Consider the following 22,548-nt stretch of genomic DNA (forward strand, 5'->3'; position numbering starts at 1 on the left):
GTTGTGTCACTGTGTCATGAGAAGGAGGTTCCCTTCATGCTGTTAGGTTACTTCTGCAAAACTCCTTAGACGTGATCTGCCAGAGAGTACAACTGGGTTCACACCAGTGTAACTGGGTGACTTTAAAAACGAGATTTCCTTGACTCTCATCTCCTGTCAGACTTTCTGTGAGTTTCAGTTCCTCTAACATATAATTTGGGCACAACTTGGTGTCATTGTACAATGTAATTTTCTCCACAGATATTCAGACTTGCAGACACAAAGACAGGAGGAAAGGATCACTAGATGTCAGATCCACAACATCACGAGGGAGCGATGGTATGTTAAACAAGTAGATTTTTTTGTATTTCTGTATCTATGCAGATTTTTAAATGCATACACACACACACACATACAAATAGAGCTAAGTATGTGTGTGTGTATATACACAGGTAGAGGCTGGATGGTAGGAAGAAGTTCCTCACAGAGAGAGTGATTTCCCGTTGGAATGGGCTGTCCAGGGAGGTGGTGGAGTTGCCATCCCTGGAGGTGTTCAAGAAAAGACTGCATGAGGCACTTAGTGCCATGGTCTAGATGACTGGACAGAGCTGGGTGCTATGTTGGACTGGATGATCTTGGAGGTCTTTTCCAACCTGGTTGATTCTATGATTCTATATACACACACTAATAGAATAGCAAGTCATCAATTCACTAACAACTTTGCATTTGTCAAATAGCCACATTTTTCTATGTTAAGTGTGTTTTTGAGCCAGTGGGGAATGGAAGGCTACTGTCTACCATCTTGCATGGGAGACCTCGTAAGATTCAACACAGATTCTTTCAAACACAAATGTCAAACTAAACCTAAGAAATTACTGCATTTCTTACCTCTCTTCTTTATAAAAATAAGAAGATTTTGTTTTCTTTTCATTGTGTTGTATTTTGCTTCATTAGATGACCCCCAAACTTTATAGATAAGTCACATACTCAAAACTGTTAGATGATTTTGTTAAAGCATACATCATTACAGTCCAGGTAGCACACAGTAGTGAAATAGGAAAGCAGGCCTGTGACAGTGAGAATAAAATCATGCTCTAGTTCACAGAAATGGCATTGATTCTTCTTAAGAGCTGCTGAGCACAAAATGTAACAAAGATGTGTCTGCATTTTATAGGTAGCATATTACTACCCAGAAGAATCCCGCCTTGACTTTTTCTGCACAGAAGCAAAATTGCTAGCTGATAGAAAACATTTGTTTTTCAATTTCCAGTAAATAATAGGCCAGAACTTGTGCTGTTTTAATTTGGCATAGCTATCTTCACTTCAGAGGAGCTTCACTGATTTACCTTAGCTTGGAAGCTGACTCATTATGACTTGTCATGCTGCATCAGGCAGCAAAAGTAGATAAATCCTGTAATAACCTAAGTACAATAGCTACCTACCTATGCCTGCCAGTTTATGCACACATACTTGACCTCATTATTATTTATAAATATGTAAGGGGTGAGTGCCAGGAGGATGGAGCCAGCCTCTTCTCTGTAATGCCCAGTGACAGGACAAGGGGCATTGGCTGGAAGTTGAGGCATAGGAGGTTTGGTGTGAACCTGAGGAAGAATTTTTTCACTGTGAAGGAACCAGCTACCGAGGGAGGTTGTGGAGTTTCCCTCTCTGGAGATATTCAAGAACCCTCTGGATGCATTCCATTGTGATCTGCTCTAGGTGATCCTGCTCTGGTAGGGGGCTGGACTAGATGATCTTTCAAGGTCTCTTCCAGCCCCTGATATTCTATGACATGACATCTGTATAGTCTTTTAACTGAGGTTTTTAATTGAAAACTAGTTAAAACCAAAAGCTACTGTTTTGCCAGGCTGTTACAGCTACTTGTCTCTGATCAGGGATCAGTGTTTCAGCAAGCATCTCTCTTCACTTGTGTGTCCCCCAGCGTAACACGCATGTGTACGCATTCTGCAGTAGACTGCCTCTGAAGCACACAGCAGGGTAAACAGTTCAGAGAATGAATCAAGATGTCTTGGCTAAATCCTCCTGTGGTGCCTTGTCAGTGAAATCAGGATACAGAATTCTGCTTTGTTTTCCACACAGGCAGCTCCCAACGGCGACACTCTTCTATGGCAAGGATACATTCCATGACTATCGAAGCACCCATCACCAAGGTAAAGTGGACTGTCACTAGCTGTTGTCAGTTCTGCAGTACTGGAGTACTGCTACACAAAGTTACAACACAACATTCGGACTGAGGGGCAGTGCAGCCCTGGCCTCTGGTGCAATTTCTTGCCCCCTTTCCACCTCCCTGCAGGTGACACTGCAAAAAGTCAGATATTCTGAACAGAGTTCTCCCAAGCCTGCCTAGTAGTGTGGTCAGCCATTTCTTGGCCCTTTTTAAGGGTTTTTGCCTATGCCAAGGAGGGACTAGAGTTCTTCTTTCCTTCTTACTTAGGCACTGTAAATTGTGTTCTGAAACCATTCAATGATTTGGTGCAAATCAGCTCTTTAATGAATTGAGGGATACAAATGGGAGCAGGTTATATTAAGTCCATTCAGAGACATTTCAAGGCTGTGCCTTGAATGGGAGAGTCATTAATAAGGGCACCGTCTTCAAGGCCACGGTCTTGTTCCCAGAGGCAGTAGCAAACATCAGTGTTTTATTAACATCTCTTTCATTTTAATCCTCCTACACGTGAATTAAAGTTGTAGATCTCATTTATTTGCTATGAGTTTTCCATAGTATTTGATGAGTGTCTCTGTTCTTTCTTAAGTCACTTCTAAATTCAAATGTCTAATGCTAAACTAGGTAATAAACATCATCAATGCTGCACAAGAAAGCAGTCCCATGCCAGTTGCAGAAGCTTTAGACCGGGTTTTGGAGATTTTGAGAACCACTGAATTGTACTCTCCACAACTGGGGACAAAAGATGAGGATCCACATACAAGTGACCTCGTGGGAGGATTAATGACAGTAAGTACAGTACATAGATGTCAATTAATGTTCCACTGCCTGATTTTCCCACTTGCTCTATCATCTGGCATGTGCTTTGCCTCTACAATGACAAATTTTCAGGAGAATCTGCACACCTCTTTTTGAGGACTCCCTCCCATTAATAATGTAGCTCTGACAATGGAGAGAAAATTGATCCATCCTTTAGAAACATTATTTTTGCTAGGAACTGAAAGGAAAACCACTTCTTTTATCATTGTGAAGCATTTTAAAAAGGTATAGATGGGAAACAAAGACAAATAGCTAGACACTTGTATTTAATAATTAGGGTTGAAATGGCATGTTTGGAGGGCTTAGTCTCTAGAAAGAATGTGTTTTCAGAAGAATGAAAAATAGGTATTGTTTTGGTACTTTTTTGGATAATATTTGTACCTGTAGACACTCACAAAGAGATCAGAGTGCTTTGAGCTAGTAACATGAGTGTTCACATATTAAAACACAACCATAGTTTAAGTAAATAAGGCAAGAAATAGACAGAAGAAGGCAAGAATTATGTTGTTACATTACAAAAAGAGGAACAAGGGTGCTGGAAATAAAAGAAGCAACATACCCAAAGTTGACAAAAAAGGCACATAGCAATTATTACTATTCCATGCTGTAACTGTCAAGATGCTTTTGCAGTATCTGCCAGAATCTTGAAACAGTTTACATGTATTTTTGTTCTTTAAAGTATCACAGCAAGTATCTAATCAGGAGAAACACATGAGAGACTTCAGGAATTCCAGGAGAAGATCTGAATGGTTCATCTGGGGTTGAATCGACTAACTCAATAGACAAACTATATTATTACCTTAATTATAAAAATGTAGGAAGAATATTGATACATATAATTGTTAGAATCTCAAGGTGAATCTCTTCTGCTGAATACACACAGTCCATAAACTCATCTGTTTTGTCAGTTTTTGTGGATTATTGAGATTACAGATTGTTCCATGCATTTCTATCCTGACCATATTCAGTCCATGGTCTCAGAACTTGTGTAGGTCACAATACTGCAAACCAGAAAATCCTTACTAAAATCAAAAGCTATGTTGTAGGTTAAGGGTTAACTATTGTGCCATGGAGTGGAAAGTCCACCCATGGGGTGGTGCTGGATCATGTAATGTGTTATTCCCTTCCTTTTCCTGCATACATTTTGTCCAGAGCAATAGAAAAGCTGAGAAAGTCCATCTCAGAGCATGAGAGATTATGTTATGGTATAGTTTTAAAATTATCTGGGAGAAATACTTTTCCGGCAAGGGATCTGTGGAAAACACAATTGTATTATTCCATTTCATGTTCAAAGGTTATGTCTGAGTAGGGGAACAAGCAGCAGGTTATTGGATTTGAAATCTCAAGCAGAATTCATGATGGGAAGGGCATTCAGAGTTCAAAGATGGATTTGCCAGAAACAATTACACTTGCTATTTCAACTCTCAAAAAAAACCAATCTAATCTTTGATTCTGAATGATAGACAGCATCTAGTTTCCTAAGGAGTTGTGTCATAGCAGTGCTATTGAAGAGTCACTGAGCTAGTTATGGGATATTCCATTTTTTTTAAATTACAAAGCTCCAGACTAATTTATTTTAAACTGTGAAAAGAAAAATGAGATATAGCACTTTGTTTTAGTACAGTCATTTCATGTTCAGATATAGCATCTGTGTTTACTTCTGATGTACTTTGGGTGCATAACATTGCTGGTAAGGTGAATTCAGAAATATGTTAGTTTTAAAATCAATTAAAACATTAATATGCAGTAACCAACAGCTGTGTACACCAATAGAGCAAGCAGGATTTGGGCCACAGCATTTAGAAATACGACCTGAAAAGTAAATGTTAAAAATATAATTCTGGTGTAATCCTTGACCTGAGTTTGCACATAAAGGCATCATGCCAGGATTAAGCCTAGAGGGGGCTAGGAGCTGGAGAATAAGCAAGCATATGTTCTTCTTTGATAGGAGGGAAGCCTCACAGCAATTTGTTGCTCTGCAATCCTAGCAACAAATCAAGAGATTCTTATGCTGCTATGGTGACCTGATCTGCCAGTGACAGGGGGAGAACCTTGGCTTGTTGATGGGAAGTGTGTGGGTATGCTGTGGCACACGTTCAGAGCCCGTGTATGCGTCCAGACAACAAAGGTGGATGTGAGGCTGCAATGCTAGAAGTCCATCTGCAGCTGAGAAATGTGTTTGCTTGTTTGAGTTCGTACTGTACCCTGCATCCTGCAGTTTCTCATCCATTATGAACTATAGGTAAAAAAGACAAATCTTAGCAGCAAACACAAACAAGGGAGAGTCACCTTTGAACATTTAAGAGGTTCCAGTTAGGCTTCTCTAAAGTCGTTGTGCTACTGTTTGGTGTCATTGTCTTCTAGACGTTTTGTACAGTACTCTGCATGTAACTCTCAACTTTGATTGAACAGGATGGTTTACGGAGATTATCGGGGAACGAATACATTCTGTCAGCAAAACGTAAGTGTTCATTTGGCATCACTGACCTATGAAAACATGTTAAGAAGTTTAAAAAAGAGGGAAATGTGGCCAGATGTTCTTTATCATAAGCAATGGTTGGTTTTGTTTTATTTTTTGTTTATAAGCATCGCCCTGCAGCATTACTGAAGGTCCTGTAAGGGAGAGTTGCCAGGTGTTACTACAGGGATTCAAAATGTGCACATTCAGTAAAAGTGGACCTCGGGGTTGTTAACAGTGATCTGCAATTATATTCCTCGACAGAAACTCATCAGGTTGCTGGCAGTTTGATCTCGCCCATATCCCTCAATGACATACCCCCACAGATCACACAGGCGATGGAAAATGAGGAACACTGGGATTTTGATATCTTTGAACTTGAGGCTGCCACCCATAAAAGGTCAGTAAGCCTGAGCTTGGAAACTGAAGTTACTGCAAACTGACTTAAAAGAGCTGATTACAGGTTGACATGTAATTACTGTACCTGTGCTTTTTAAATGGAATTACTTCTCTTTTCAAAGTCAAATGTTTGAAGTTTTCTCACTGTCATTTCTAGTTGTGTATGAACCCATAAAACATCTTTTGTTTCACCATACACTATTTCCTGCAGGTATCCCCCTGGATGTAAGTGAAGATGATATATCTTTGATACGGTGTAATAACAAAACATCATCTTAAAAGCTTGCTTTTTCTGTTCTGCAAATCAAACTGCTGTCTTGTGGGGATTCAAATTCAAATTATGTCCTGCTACACACAGAGTCAACATGCTGGTCTTAATTTGTTCAGTTGATACAGATCATGTTTTATTTTCTCTCCATATAATTGAGTAGTTTTTATTCCTCAGTAGTTCAAATGCAGCTTTTTGGCAGAATTCCCATTGCCTTTCTTAGGGATTAGGGAAGGTCTTTATTCTAAAATCCTGGCAGGCTACACTTTATGTATAAGATTAACTGAAGAATACATTTACTGATAGCAGTGTAAATAGTTGGGCATACCAATTTCCATCACAAGTTTTCAAAAGCAGATCAGCAGTTTTGATAGACTGCACTTTATTAGTAGCAAATACTCCCATTAAGACTGTAAATTGATCCTTTTATTTCAATTGTTGAGGGCTTGGTTTTGGTTTGTTTTTTTTTTCTTTGCTACCTCTCTATTTTTAAGGAAGTACTATAGATGCAGTAATTCAAAACTACAAGAAAAGAAGTGCCAAAGTCTAGTCAGCCTGTGTGATTCACAACAGGTAATAGACACATTGCAGTAACTTCACAGAATCATAGATTGGCTTGAGTTGGAAGTGGCCTTAAAAATCATCTAGTTCCAACCCCTGCTGCCATGGGCAGGAACACCTCTGACTAGATTGGGTTGATCAAGGCTTCATCCAGCCTGCTCTTAAACACTTCCAGGGATGAGGCATCCACAGCTTCCCTGGGAAACTTGTTCCAGTGTCTCACCACCCTCACAGGGAAGAATTAATTTATTAAACTTAAGAATTCATTATCCCAGACAGCATGCATGAGATCACCAGACAGGTTTCTCTGTTCTTACTGATGTGGATAGATCACAGAGGGACAAAGGAGGTACTTTGTTGCCTGTCCTCTTATTCATTATATTATTGTTGTGATTGCTTGCTCCTGTGTTTAAATGAAGGCAGTTCGTTTATTAAGAGAATTAAAGTGACCCTTAATGAATCCCAGGTATGAATATGTTACTAGTGTTGTCTTCAAGTTCAAGCAGACATATGGTAGTAAAGCCAAGATAATTCATTGTATCTAAGCTTTAGTACATTACAGTTCACTGACACAGAAAGCTCGAAAGACCTTTGTCTGCCAGTGTTACTTGGGGGGGGTTAAGGGAGATTTAAGTGTAGGGCATTATGGTTCTAGTGTATGACACGGTTGTCGTTGAGGATTTTTGCTAGAAGATGTACACCAACTCTAAATGACCTCAGCAACTTTAAATCGCCTCAGACGTCAGGTGCAGCTAAAAATCCAAGTTCTTGGTGCATCTGGAATCAAGCAGCAAAGTGGGATGCCAAAATAAGAGTTCAAAAATCCACATTTGTAAACATTTACCAGAATGCCTCTATTCCTAATCCTCTATGGCATGCAAAGTCATTGAACAATGGAAACTTGCCATGGTGGGTATAAAAGAAACAGAGCAGATCTGCAGTGCAGACACAGTAGTGATTACAGCATTCTATAGTATAGATAATGCTTCATCTAACTGAACCAGCTAGGTTAGGAATCTGTGGCAGCAGCAAGATGGCCTCCCTCCTCTCAGGCACAGACTTTAGTACTTGCTGATGTATCTCACTTTGGCTGCAGTCTACATTTACCCAGCAGAGATTCTCCAAGCCCCAGAATACTGCTTCACGTAGTACAGCAGCAGTACAAAGCCTCTTTCATATTCCTGGGAGTGTCAAGAAGTGGCATGATTCTGGGAGGGTGCATGTGGCACACAGGTCTGCATTGTGGTGCTGCAAGAAGTCCTTAATCTGACATGTCACTGGTTAAAAATGCTGCGTGGATTCAGACCAGATATGCCATGTAATATTCTTTCAATGTGTTTTTTTTAACCTTGGTGGTTGTTTTTGTCCTCCACAGGCCTTTGGTTTACCTGGGTCTCAAAATATTTGCTCGCTTTGGAATCTGTGAATTCCTAAACTGTTCAGAATCAACTCTGAGGTCATGGTTACAAGTTATTGAAGCTAACTACCATTCCTCCAACTCCTACCATAATTCTACTCATTCAGCAGATGTTCTACATGCCACTGCTTATTTCTTGTCTAAGGAAAGAGTAAAGGTGAGTCCACATTTATAAGAAATAGTGTAGGTGGGAAGTACAGGTGTGCTCAAAGGAAGATCTCTCAGAAAACTATGCCAAGAGGCAAAGATGTCCAGCTAGTGTCAACAACTTTGGTAACTCTGAGATCAAAGAACTGGGCTGCTTTACCTAAGTTCTAGGATCTTTCTTACAGTTTATATGAAGAGATGGACACTAATATTACAGAAATTGAGCTATTCTTGATGGAAGAATTAGAAAACCTCCTTTTAACCCAAAATTTCTTCATATAGTTGATAGGTGAGCTAATGACACAATTGTTTTTGTCACAGTACCTCACAGCTACAGATTTAATGCAACAAATCACTATCTCTTGCACCCTGTGATGGTCATTTTGCAGAAGACTCCCAAGACATTCTAGGCCATAAAAATGCTTCCAAAGCTGTGCCACCTGGCCCAGATGCCCTGAAGGCTTAAAGGGATTGTACTGGAGGAGAGTATTGAAAAAGATGACTTGTCAAAGTTCCTTGTACCGTAACATCCCCTGGTTTACTAGAGCCACTGATGGCCAGAGTAAATTAGAGCAACCTTTGTTCTTACATGCCCAGAGGGCAGACTGGAGAAGAGGAATTAAAACAGTGCTTGCATGCATATGCTGTGGAGTGGCAGCACATGTTTTTGAGTGGTGTTTTTGTACAGAAATTCTTACCCTGGATTGGCTTACCTTGGGATGGTGTTGGTGATGGGCACCTGGCTGAGACACTGTGAATGTAAACAAGCTTCTGACAGCTCATTAGAACTGTAGGAGGTCCCTTAACCTAGAGCTGCAGCTCATTACTGTGTTCTCCAGAGACTGATTTACACATACTGCATTCCAAGTGGGAATAGAACTTCATTGGGTATTTTCAGCCCCTGATTTGCCAGTGATTTCGCTGGTCTTCCCAAGAATATCTATGCAAAACAGACAGGAGCTGGACACGTTTCAATGCTACAGAAGCATGACTGCCTCCTCCTTTTCCAGAATGTTATTTCCATTCCTCTGTAGGCATAGGTATAGAAAAAAAATGTTACAGCAGAAGCAGGATCAAAGTTCAAAATTCCCTCTTTATCTTTTCAAAGTCACGTACCATCTGCTTTTATTTTGTCCAGACTTCAACATAACTTAAATATAGAAGGCCAGATTCTGCTACTCAAACTCACACTAGAGATTTTTTTTTCAGTACATTGAACTCAGTTCTTGCCTGGGAAATCTTTCTGGCTCCCAAATTGAAGCAGTATTCTCAGAATGATTTCCACTTCTGTGCCACAGGGGTTAAGATGACGAAGTAAGAATCCTTGACCTGAAGTTAGGGGTAAAGGTGCTGTAAATTACTGCAAAGTTCATTATGTCAGACTCAGGAAGCAAGTGACAGATACACTGCTGTTGTCCTACAGGTCAAGTATCCTCCAGTTTCTGGCCACTTACCATCTGCACAGGTCTTTCTCAGCCTGATTGAGCTCCAGTCAGTGTGTCCCTCTGAGGAGAGGCTGTTTTAAAAATCTCTCTCTCCTAACTTCGTACCACAAAAATAGAATTCCATGAGCAGCAGCTGAAAAAAATAAGAAAGAAGCTAACACACCATGGGTAGTATTTCAGGAAGTGCTAATTAGGAACCTACAGCAGAAATAATTATTTATCTTCTCTTGTTCTCCAGACCATCTTGACAGTCCTCAATGAATAATATGCCAGCTCCATCAAAGTCAGGTCACTGCATTAATTTCAGGAGGTGTAAAGTAGTGCAGAGATTGTCTTTTCACCTACCAAATCTAACCATTCCAAATGCTACTGGCAAAGCTAGGAGGGAATTCAGACCTTAAATTCAAGCTAATTGGAATGGAAATTACCCACTGAGCTCCCAGATTCAGCTGGGAACACTTCTGCTCTTTGTGTCTCTTTCATTTTATTAGAGTTTTAATGTTTGTGCCTGTGATCCTTCAACAAACAGAGCATAATAGCTAGTTTCCAAATGTATACAATAAATTGCCAAGATGCATGGTTCTTTTTATGCTTATTGCAGTTTTGTACTTCATTATAGCTTAGATATAATTATGACATAAAGCAGTGACCAATGTAAACAGACATAAAGCATGGAGTCCAGCACACACTAAAAGGATCAGAATCTAATACAGAATACATAGAAGAGTGTGTCATTTAATTTTTCCATGGATTTAAACCATCAAATGTTCTTAATAGAATTCATATTAGCTGTAGCCCCAAGACACTGTTATTCTAGAACTGGATATATGGGAAACATTCCTTACAAATTGTAAACCTGGCCAGCATCTGAGTGGAACATGATTAGGACACATTAAGTTCCCAAAAGAAATTCAGGGGTCTAGTGGAAATAGAAATATTTTTAGCCAAATACCCTAACTCCAAGTTGAGGCAGCTTCTGTGTTGTTAGAAAACACAACCTAATTTATTACTTTTAATTTCTTCAATTTGATGTACTTTGTCAAAGGTGTGTCTAAGGCAAAATTCAAGAGGCACAAAATGGCAAAAAAAAAAGTCATGCAGTGTTCAATGAAGCTTATAATGAATTTTCCATTGCTCTGCCTAGAACATCTGACCCTCACCGGTCTGCAGCGTTCTGGCTTTTATTCCTCAACAACTTGGCTTAATCGTATGGACAGAGTAGGGTTTCTCATGAGTCTGCCAGGAAAACTAAGCATCCTTCTATTTTCAGCAAACTTTAGATCCGATTGATGAAGTTGCTGCACTCATTGCTGCCACAGTCCACGATGTGGATCACCCAGGAAGAACGAATTCTTTCCTGTGCAATGCTGGCAGTGAGCTAGCAATTCTCTACAACGACACAGCCGTGCTGGAGAGCCATCATGCTGCCCTGGCTTTCCAGCTCACCACCCGTGATGACAAATGTAATATATTTAAAAACATGGAGAGGTAAGATTAAAGCCCAGGGTCACTAACATCTCTCACTTTGTTCTGCAAAACGTAAGATAATGCAAACAAGCATCCTAGAGGCAGGCAGTGCCTTGTAGCCCTCATGGAAGTCTGCTTCTAAACCAGTAGAATGCTTCTGCTTGTCCTGCACAGACTTCGGAGCAATTCCATGGTTTTCCTTCCTCCTGTGGATCAAAAGGCTGACCCTGTCTGAGGAACTTAGTGTAAAGTCTAAACTTAGGAAGTAGAGAAGAACAATCTTTTATCACTGGATGTAGAGGACAACCTGTGGCTGAGTGGGTAGATGTTTGCTGGGTAGAACAATGATAGAGTGAGTCACAGACCATCAGTCAAAAATTAAATGCCTTGCTTCAATGGTGAAGGATGTGGTGTTGTTCTTCCAACCCTAGAAAAGGCATTTAGGGTGAGGATGTGACCATTGCCTTGGCCCTCTCAAGATACATCAGAAAAGCACTGATGAAAACTTGGCTGGAGCATGAGCCACTGCTGAGTGTCTGTGCTAAAAAGCCTTGGGAACATGCTGGTGTGGCATGTCCTGGCAGCCCTCCTGAGCAGCTGGAGCTTCTGCTTCTGCCCAGCTCTTGCACTATTTCTCCTAAAGATCCAGTCACACCTCTACCATGTATGTGTCTGCACACCAAAGGGTACACTGTCCACTGCCCAAGCCTTTATTATTATTCTTTCTTCCCCCAGCATGTCTCTTCAATGGAAATGGTCTGAAGCATTTTTGTTAGCCTTGTTTTAGCAAGCAGCCAGCATTCTGAATTGTTTCCTTCTCTAAACAGGAATGAGTATCGAACCCTTCGCCAAGCCATTATTGACATGGTCTTAGCAACAGAAATGACAAAGCACTTTGAGCATGTCAACAAGTTTGTCAACAGCATTAATAAACCCTTGGCAGCACTAGAAGAAAATGGGGTAAGTGACAATACAAGTCCAAGCCCTCCTGAAACTGTCTGGGCGTGGATTGGGAACCTTTGGCAGAAGGAAATCCCCACATGGTGTTCAGAGCGAGTTCATCAGAAATGTGGAGGGAGATTAGAAATGTGTCTTTCACCTCTGGATTTGAATGACCTTCTGCTTAACATGGTGATTACATATTTTGAGGGTGAATAGAGCTCACTTGAATCCTGTTAATATTGCAGTGCTATGATGCTGTACTTAGGACCAGAACCTAGGGCTGTGCATTTTCTTGTTAAAAATGCCATTTTGATGAACCCTGTCAGTCCCATGAAAAGGGTGCTTAGTGGCAAGACTTGGCGTTGTTGTTGGCCATTTCTGCAAGGAGCTAAGGTTTGGTTCAGAACTGAAGCTGAACTGCTCCTTCCCTCCCAGGGGAACTGCTGGTGGTGCAGAGTTAAGGGCAGGTGTATCCACTGCCATGGGGCCCATTCTCTGGCAATGAGGCTTCCAGCCCTGACTGGCAGCATTTGCAGGCTTGCTTTCTACTTTCTGTGAAAAAATCAATGTGATTTGTTACCACTCAAATCAGAGTAACAAATAAACCCAAATCTTACAAACACCTTCCCCCAGTCCCTCCCTTCTTCTTAGGCTCACTTGTACTCCTGATTATTGCCTCCCCTCCAGCAGCACAGGTAGACAGGGACTGGAGATTGCAGTCTGTTCATCGCTCCTTTCTGCCACTCCTTGCTCCCTAAGCAGAGGACTCCTCACACTCTTCCCCTGCTCCTGCATGGGGTCTTTCTTGTATGAGACAGTGCTTCACGAACTTCTCCATCATGAGTTCTTCCTGTGGGTGATTGTTCTTCACAAACTGCTCAAGCATGGGTCCCTTCCACAGGGTGTGATCCGTCAGGAACAGACTGTGCCTGGGCAGGCTTGCCACAGAGTCGTGGCCTTCTTTGGGTGCAGCCACCTGCTCTGATGTGGGGTCCTCCACAGGCTGGAGGTGGATTATTTGTTCCACTGTTAACCTCCATGGGCTGCAGAGGAACAACTTGCCTCACCAGACTCCTCACCATGGGCTGCAGGGGAAAGTCTGCTCTGGAACCCAAAGCACCTTCTTCTCCTCCTTCTTCAATGCCTTTGGAGTCTGCATAGGTGTTTCTCTCACATCTCATCCCTCTCTGGCTGCAGATTTTCTAGAAGGGTATTTTGTTTCCTTTTTAAGTATCTTATCACAGAGGCACTGCCACTGTTGCTGATTGGCTTGGCCTTGGCCAGAGGTGGGTCTGACTTGGAGCTGGGGAGGCTTCTAGCAGCTTCTCATGGGAGCCTCTCCTGTAGCCCCTCCCCTGTTACCAAAACCCCACCACACAAACCAAAGACAGTATCATATAGACATAATCAATAGCCATCTGGAACCCCATGGACACAATGAAATTGCCTGTTAAGAACTCATTCTGAAAAACCACACCAGCTTCAATAACAGCTTCAACCAGCAATTTTCTTGCCAGTAAGAGCAGTGTGTAATTTTGTTGGAATGTTTTTTTGCAAATAGAAGATTTTTAGAAATGGTTATAATAAACTTTGATTTGGTGGCACATTGTGTAGGAGCTATAATGGTTTTCTGTGTTTTCTTATCATGCTTTACAGAACCCCACACTTATGACTGTTCTGTGTAATGGGGAAGGGCAGGACTGTTCTGCTAGGCTTTTTTATTATTATTATCTGAAGGTGGGAGAGGAACAAGTCTTGTTCCTTCCCTCATCAAAAGCAGACTGGAGCTTAATTGGAGGAAAATACCTTTGTCCACAGGAGCATATGCTAGAAATAGCCTTGTTCTTGGCACCCAGTGATGTTAATGAGATCTACGTGAATGTGAAGCCAAAGCCCCAGTAGGATGCTGATCTTACCAGGAGAAAGGCTGCCAGGTCCTCAGCTGGACAGCTTCTCTGGGTGAGCGTAGCAGCATTTGGCATAGGAGGAGAAAAGACACAGAGTACAAGGGAGCTGCTGCTGGGTGTAGTCCACCACACCAGCTGACCTTGTGGAGTGCATAACTCTCCAGGGCATCTGGTCTGCCTGGAGGGCTCCGGACTGGCTTGGTTCAGTGTGCAGAGCACCTCCTCCCAGCTCCAAGAATTGAGATAGAGCACTTTTTGAGCAGCAGCATCCATCCAAAGAGCCAAGCTCATCTTACCTGCTGTAAGAGTTGAATAGATGTTGCTGCTGGGACTTAGACCTGTACAATGAGACAATAAAAATAAATAGAGATGTGGCAGTCAAACAAAAGTGTCATTCTGTCTTTGAGCCCCAGGGGCTACAAGGAAATCACAAAGTATTTGCCATTCACAAGAAGCAAACTGTTACCCTTCTTTTAGTTGAATGTCTCAGTTCAACAAGTTCCTCTTAAAAGGCCTGCAATGTGTGAGTAGGTAAACCAAATCATTTGCTGTGCTTGTTATTAAAAGAACAACGCTGGCAGTTCCTCTTAAAGTCTGGTTGTATATCTGGTTGCAGCAGCAGTGTGTGTTTCCTGGCCTGGTTTCCAGTCATGGCAGTGACTCAGTGGAGCGTGTGCAGGCTGAGCTGCCAACCGTGTGTTCCAAATGAGACAGTTCCACTTATTTTGTATTATTTATTATTTTTATACATGTTTCTTCAAAGAGCCATGCTGAGAAGCTGCTCTGTTTGTTTCCTTTCTTCTTTTGTTTCATAACTGAAAAAAATCCTTTCCAGCTCCAGCATCCTTTATCCTCCCATTTCCCTTCATGATGTCACCTAAGCCTATGACAGGAAGCCAACATCTGACATGCAGAGACACCTCTGCACTCGGAGCAGGATGCTGGGACTAAGCACAGTTAGCACATTTTATTCCCAAGACATCTGCATCCAGCAAGTAGATCTGTGCCCTTGGTGTGAACAGATCACAGAAGTGAACAGCCTCTCTTGATTCCTGGAGGCTTACCTACTAGCATATTCTCTGCTCTCCTTAATGGAGTCTTCTCTTTCTGTGCTTAATTTCCATGCTTGGGTTTCTGTAGTTCCCACTCCTTTCTTTTGCCTTTCTCTCATGTAATTTACCGTGCATTGGGAGATGCATGTACCTTGCTTTGTTTCCTCTGGATCTCCCCTTCCATGTATCTAAAAATAAGGGGAAATTTGTTTTGGGAATCTCATTTGGTAAGACTGTGGGGCTGATATTTCTCAGCCAGTATACTACCAAATAGTTGGATTTTTTTTTAATTGTCAGTTCCTTCCTTTAGGAAGGACTTTCTTTTCCACGTGAGCTGCAAAATATGCCCCAAGAAAAGATCAGATTGTTTCTGCTGCTCTACATTTCCCTCTTCATACAAAATACTGCAGGAACTGGTGGCACATTATTATTACTTTTTACCACTCTGACCAGACACCAAGACCTTGTAAGTTGCCAGAGAGGTCTAGTGTAGTCCTTGCTTCAAAGAGTGTATTCTGAGGAGGCATTGTTGGAAATTTGTGTACCTACCCATCCCTAAAAAAATCTATTATTAATCTTGTATTTATAGATAATTTAAAAAGGTATTTTAGTCCTGTATCTCTGTCCTTTGGAAACTTAGTTCATCAGAGCTCCACAGAAACTAGCTTCTAGTGTGGATCATTGGAGCCTTTACTGTGTATTGCCTCCAGAGTGCTGTGGATGCTTTTATATGTACTGCCTGGGAACCAGATCTAAGCACTGTGTGGCCTGAAAACTTTCCTAGACTTGCAGAGGAAAGATGAAGCTACTTGGAAGCTTGCTTCTAATATATTGCTTTAATACTGATGAACACTCAGCAAAATCCCAGTCAGAGACTGATGGGATTAATCAGAAGGCCAGTTACATCCTGGGCTGCAAAGAAAGAAGCATGGCCAGCAGACGGAGAGAGGTGATTCTGCCACTTTATTCTGCTCTGGTAAGACCTCACCTGCAGAACTGTGTCCAGCTCTGGAGCCCTCAACACAGGAAGAACAGGAAGAGGGCCACAAAGATGATCAGGGAGCTGGAGCACCTCTGCTATGAGGACAGGCTGAGTGAGCTGCGGTTGTTTAGCCTGGGGAAGAGAAGGATCAGGGGAGACCTAATAGTGGCCTTCCCGTACCTGAAGGGGGCCTACAGGCTGGAGAGGGACTGTTTATGAAGGCCTGCAGTTTTAAGTTAGAGAAGAGTAGATGTAGATTGGATGTTACGCACAAGTTCTTTACCATGAGGGTAGTGAAATGCTGGAACAGGTTGCCCTGAGAGGTAGTTGAGGCCCCATATTCAAGGTCAGGCTCGACAGGGCTCTGAGGAGAATGTCCCTGCTGACTGCAGGGGGGTGGACTAGCTGACCTTTGGAGGTCCCTTCCAACCCAACCATTACCATTCTGTGAATGTGGGTCTGGTGAAAGGAGATGAGGAGCATGCCTGGGAGGCGATGTGGGATCTCACTCTTCTAGTAGCAGTGCTGTCAGAATGATTGATGCTCATGCTGATGAGGTTTGCATGCAGAGAGTAACCATGCATCTTAGGTCATTCGCTTTCTTTCCTCTAAACCTCTATTCCACTCTTAACATGGTTAAGTCCATTAATCCTTGAATTTCAGCAAAGAATTACATTTTTCGGCCTACACAGCACTCATCGCTATGTGTGTACTGATGAATGGGTCCTCTCCACACTTCTGAGGAGGCAGATAAGGCACAGAGGGATTAGATGACTTGCCCAAAGATGCCTAAGAGATCTGTCACAAAGACAATGACTGAATTCATAAACTGGAGTTCAGACCTAGTTCAGCGTTGTGGTTAACATTTATAATCCCCCTATAAATTCAGCTGGACATCAGATAGGGTAGCCAGCAACAGGACTGACCCCTGTAGTATCTGCTAAACGCATTCCCAAGGCACAAAGCTTTTGAGTAGGGGCACAGAGATCTGGCTAATGGATTGGTTTTAATTCTTAACTGTTGCAGAATAACGGTGACGGAGAGTCCATCAAAACTGTTCTCACGTCTCCCGAGAACCGCATCCTCATCAAGCGCATGCTGATAAAGTGTGCTGACGTTTCCAACCCCTGCAGACCCAGAGAACAGTGTATAGAGTGGGCTGGACGCATCTCTGAGGAGTACTTTGCACAGGTAAGGCAGCTAGAGTGAACTGTGTCCAGTTCTGGGCCCCTCAATTCAAGAGAGATGTTGAGGTGCTGGAATGTGTCCAGAGAAGGGCAACAAAGCTGGTGAGGGGCCTGGAACACAAACCCTATGAGGAGAGGCTGAGGGAGCTGGGGTTGTTTAGCCTAGAGAAGAGGAGGCTCAGGGGTGACCTCATTGCTGTCTGCAACTACCTGAAGAGACATTGTAGCCAGGTGGGGGGTGGCCTCTTCTCCCAGGCAACCAGCAATAGAACAAGGGGACACAGTCTCAAGTTGTGCCAGGGGTAGGTTCAGGCTGGATATTAGGAGGAAGTTCTTGCCAGAGAGAGTGATTGGCATTGGAATGGGCTGCCCAGGGAGGTGGTGGAGGCACCGTCCCTGGAGGTCTTCGAGAAAAGACTCGATGGGGCACTTAGTGCCATGGTCTAGTTGACTGGGTAGGGCTGGGTGCTAAGTTGGACTGGATGATCTTGGAGGTCTCTTCCAACCTGGTTGCTTCTATGATTCTATGAACTGCTGAAATTCCAAGCAGTCATCTCTTTAAAAGGGAAGAGAAGGGTGCATACACTGCCAGTGGCACAGACCTCTAAGGCAGCACTTTGTACTGTGAGAAGCAGCAAGCAACTTTTTAGTCTTTTTTCTTTAATTTAAAATGATGGGATATTGTGCATGCTGATAACAGTTGCCTTCTGACAGATGGAAGTTGGCAACTTCTGTAGCACAAAAAATGTGAGCATTCAAGTTGTGTAGTTTGGAGCTGGGCTTTCTGAGTTTTGCCTGCAAATGCATTCCCATCACAAGAGGTAGAACAAGAAGGGTGCCTTCTGTGTACCCACATGCTGGCTGTGCTGCAAGAACATCATTAAGTCCTAGTGTTAGCATGGCAACAGCACTCCAAGAAATGCTGTAAGACCTTAGCACAATGTGCTGAAGAAAGTTCTAGGAAGATGGGGAAAAGGAGAGGGCAGTCATTACATATGGGGTTTTATCATTACATATGGGATTTGATACCTCAGAGCAGGAAGAGGAGGGTAAAAAAAGGTATTTTGCCATCTATTAGTTGTACAGATTGTTGCTTCCATCGGAGACTGAAAATGATTCCAAAGCAGTCATAACTTCAGCAGTAATGCGTGAAGTTACTTAGGGGCACCTTTGTGTGTAGATGCAGAAGGTAAATGCAGGGAACTTTGCAGGAAATACTGGAAGGCACTGTCTGTCTGCTGCTTCACTGAAACCTAGATGACTAGGTACTTACATTAACTTCAGTCGCTGCTGCTGCTACTGCTTAGGATTTATTCAGCTTCCTCCATCTGTTTAGCAGTTGCATGCTCTAGTCACTGCCGATCAGTCTGCTGCTCAAAGAAGTCCATTAACAAAATCTATCTTGAATAATCACAAGCATGTTTTTTGCAGACAGATGAAGAGAAGAGGCAAGGTTTACCCGTTGTGATGCCAGTTTTTGACAGAAATACTTGCAGCATCCCCAAATCCCAAATATCATTCATTGACTACTTCATTACTGATATGTTTGATGCCTGGGATGGTAAGTAAAACTCTGCTGTATTTCCTGTAAATTTTGAGCCTCTCAAACTCCTGTGCTATAGAACTCCTTTCCTATGGCTTCTAAAGAAAGGGGGAGAAAATGGAAAATTTCTGCAGTACAATTTAGCTTAATAACTTCATTATTACTTAAAAGTATTTCAATATTGCTACAAGCCGTTCTTGTGACTTTAATACGTTAGATTCAGGCAGTGTTTTACTCTCTTTGTTTTAAACTTGCTTCTCTGTAAATGCCAAACATACTCTCCCTGACAGCACTTTGGGTACAATCATTTTGTTGGTGTTAATATCAGTTATTTTTCAAGGAGAATTTCTGCAGTCTGGAAACTGCTTGGGGGAGCAGCTGTTTCCTTCCAAGTGCTGCCTCTGTGGTAAAAGTGGTCAGAAATGTGACTCTCCTGAATGCCAGATCATGACATGTGACTGAGATTTGATGAAATAGGGTAATTATGAGCCTAATTAGCTATGCCTCTCCTGGGAAACTGGGTCCCTTTGCTGAGCCTTGCAATACCAGTATTGGGGAGAGTTACAGAACTGTTCTCAGTGGCCTGAGTGACAGATGAGTGATGAGAGCTACACAGCCAAAGCCATTTCAAGTATAGGTATGACAGATTTAAGCTTTCCTGCTTAACACAGTTGCCCAGCCATTTAAAGTGATATTTAAGCAGAAAGAATCATATGACTCTTTCAGTTCTGCAAGCTAAATACACTCTGCTCTTTCTTCCCTAGCATTTGCAGACCTGCCAAATTTGATGCAGCATCTGGATAATAACTTTAAATACTGGAAAGGACTAGATGAAAGAAAGCTGCGGAGCCTTCGACCACCACCAGAGTAGCAATTAGACCATGGTGTGTAATTTACTAACCAGATGCATATTTATTCAAGCTCACTTTTATTCATGTGATTTGAGATTTGTTTTGGTCTCTTCAGTATTACAGTAAAGCTAGCCCATGCACTCGGGGAACTTTCAAACTCAAGAGAACATGAAGTCAGCAGTTGACTTCCACAAACTGCCATGTGTGGACTCCAATGAAATAAGCCTACAGAGTGGAATTACACTGGATTGCTGCAGTACTCATACTGAAGAGGGTTTATTCATGAACATATTTTGGCGACAGCTTCATACCAGCATGTGAAGCTGGAAGACCGTGAAGAATCCTCATGAAAAGGACGCTCACTAGATTTTGCTTAATCCTCAAATTTCGCAGGTGGAAAAGAAATATCTGTTCATAGAGGCTCACAGCTTTGATGAGAAAGCTACATGCTTTTTATAAGCACTTAAGACAGCTACATAGAACAATCAGATGTCTAAAATGCAGCTCTCTAAGAAGGAATTTTTGATCTATGAAAAATAGATGTACTCTATTTTTTCACATCACTGAAGGTGCAATCATTCACTTCTGAGCACTACTGAAAGTGTGTTGTCTTTAAGAAATTTAGTAGCAAATGTACAAAGAAATAACACAAGAATTTTTGAGGTTGATCGTTAGCATCTATGATTAAAATGATAGGTTTTATTTATTTTGTTAGATGTTCAATATTTTCTATGAATTTATAAATACTTAAAAGCCAAAGCCAACTTTCGATGCGTTACAAATTTACATGATTCATACTCATTAATATGCATTTAATTGATGTACAGACCTTTTATTTTCATAATGCAAATACAAGATACTATACAATGATACATTTTTATTGCACTGTAAGGATAGATGTGTATGTTTAAATATTGTCTGATTTATGCTAATTAAAATAAGTTTTATTGAAAAAGCCTCACTTGAGAACAGTAGAATAAACAAGAAGTATATACTGTCTGAGCACCAGAACTGTAGTAGCTCTCCCACAAACCAGTGACAACCACCTTCCCGTGGCTACAAAAATAATAATAATAGTAATAATAATATGTTGGAACTTTTTGTTTTCTCCCTTGAAATTTTATGATTGAATTCCCTGTCAAAGTCTGCCTTATTTTATACAGTGTTTCTACAAAGCATTCCACAGCATATACGAAGAGGTAACACTAAACATCTAATCATTTTCACCGTTTTATAGCCTGTGTATTTTCCTCTGCCATGAAAGAAACAGAACACAAACCCACCAACAGAAACCTTTAACTCGAGAAGTTTGTAAAGGCTGTGTACCTTCACAACTAGAATGAAATCTTCATAGCAACCACCAGAAAATAATAAAATGTATATTTTAAGAAGTGTTAAAGTCCTAGCCATTTCATTTGAAACATGTTTACTTTGTAGTTTGCAGGCTAATAGATACACGAGATTCTTTTTAAAGTAAGATACTTGCTGTGTGGGGAAGAGTTGAGGGGGTTGGACTGATGTAAGGGTGATGAAATGTAGGCTGTCAAATCTCTGTGCTTGTGGCCTGGCTTCCAGCAAGCCCATCAAACCCTTGTGTATCCTTGGACAAGTCTCTTCACAGCTAAAAGCAGTGCCAACCTGTATTCCAGTGAAGGACTAGAAGAGCATCCTGTCAGCCTTCCCAGTAGGCAGAAAGGCACTCCAAAAGCACTGGAGGAACTGCTGATTGTTGTCAGTGCAGAGGCATTTGACTTTAGAGACATTTTGAACCATTCCTGAAGAAGCACAAGCAGGGCAGAGGTGGATGATGGAGCAGTTCAAGAGCTGTAGAAGTAGAAGCCTTGAAAGCAGGTAAGAAAGGAACAGGCAGCTTCTCCAGCTGTAACCTGTTTCTGTGTTTCTCCTTCATCATCAAGCTCATGAGATTCATGAGTCACCACCGTTTGTACGTCATTACTGTTCATGTTTGCATCATGCCTTTCTGTCAGTGCTGCACTTAGCCTGCTTGCGTGCTCTCCCTTCCTACAGAGGATTCAGGCTTTGTGCTGTTGGGGCAGGCAATTCTCTTTTGTAATTTCCTTTAGTTCACTGATGTGTGTGTATTACCTAAGCTGGTGGGGCTCAGATCTTGCCTTGGAGTGCCCAGACCATGCCACTGTCTTACAGTGTTCCACAATCAATACTGAAGGAGCAGATACACTTCCGTTGAAGCCTGAAAAGACCTCAAGTATCCTATTTTCAATGAGAACACGCAAGGAAAGGGAGAGGTGGCTCCTAGATACTTTGTGTTCCTGGCAATATTACAGCCTGCTTCCCTACACATGTACCTGTTGTAATCAGCTGTGATTTGCCAGCTTATGAGCTCAGAGAATGCCTGCAGGAAGAGGGTAAACATATTTCTTCATAAACATAGTTACTATTTTGTATTATATTAATGAATGGTAAAAGCAGTTAATTCAATCTGCTATAAAAATGCCTGATGCATAATCATTGAAAAGATGTGGTCACTATGATTAATGCCCTGAAATTCGTACTGCATCTTTAATGCCATTACTTGGAGTGCAGAGCTGTGCTAATCAACCCTCTGTATCAGCTAGATTTATGTCCATATTGGTGTACAATAATTTCACTTAACATTAAACACTGATTTGCAGGCACTGAATACAGCTCTATTCATTCTGTTGTCCACCTAAATTTAACTGCTGCCAAGGACAGATTATAATTAAAAAGCCTGGAGTCACCATTCTTGATCCTCACCTAAGACCTACTTGTGCTGAGCTCCTCTCTCTACAAGTTACACCTCTGAAACCTTATGTGCAGTCTGAGGCTGTGCAGGTTCGGTGGGGACAATTAAAGTCTGCTGTCCATGCAGCAAGAAGGACTTTGCTGTGGAGTAGTAATAGTCATCACTCCAGATGTCTTTGGATACCACTCCAGAT

The 22,548-nt window shown here is 41.8% G+C and overlaps 1 protein-coding gene across 7 annotated transcripts in view; it reads left to right on the forward strand.

The window, feature by feature from the left end:
* Positions 1–21,000, forward strand: part of PDE8A (phosphodiesterase 8A) — a 124,975-nt gene extending 103,975 nt beyond the window's left edge. For 5 of the 7 annotated variants that reach the window (XM_064157710.1, XM_064157712.1, XM_064157707.1 and 2 more), the window contains exons 12-22: positions 241–318; positions 2,080–2,150; positions 2,789–2,953; positions 5,396–5,444; positions 5,706–5,841; positions 8,045–8,243; positions 10,949–11,166; positions 11,973–12,105; positions 17,055–17,219; positions 18,647–18,776; positions 19,523–21,000. In XM_064157710.1, the coding sequence (XP_064013780.1) occupies positions 241–318; positions 2,080–2,150; positions 2,789–2,953; positions 5,396–5,444; positions 5,706–5,841; positions 8,045–8,243; positions 10,949–11,166; positions 11,973–12,105; positions 17,055–17,219; positions 18,647–18,776; positions 19,523–19,629 (1,451 nt within the window). In that variant the 3' untranslated portion in view covers positions 19,630–21,000. The other 2 variants (XM_064157708.1, XM_064157713.1) reach the window with 2 other exon arrangements.
* Positions 21,001–22,548: the final 1,548 nt, after the last annotated feature.

This window comes from Pogoniulus pusillus, chromosome 17 (assembly GCF_015220805.1).
Source record: "Pogoniulus pusillus isolate bPogPus1 chromosome 17, bPogPus1.pri, whole genome shotgun sequence".
NCBI lineage: Eukaryota > Metazoa > Chordata > Aves > Piciformes > Lybiidae > Pogoniulus > Pogoniulus pusillus.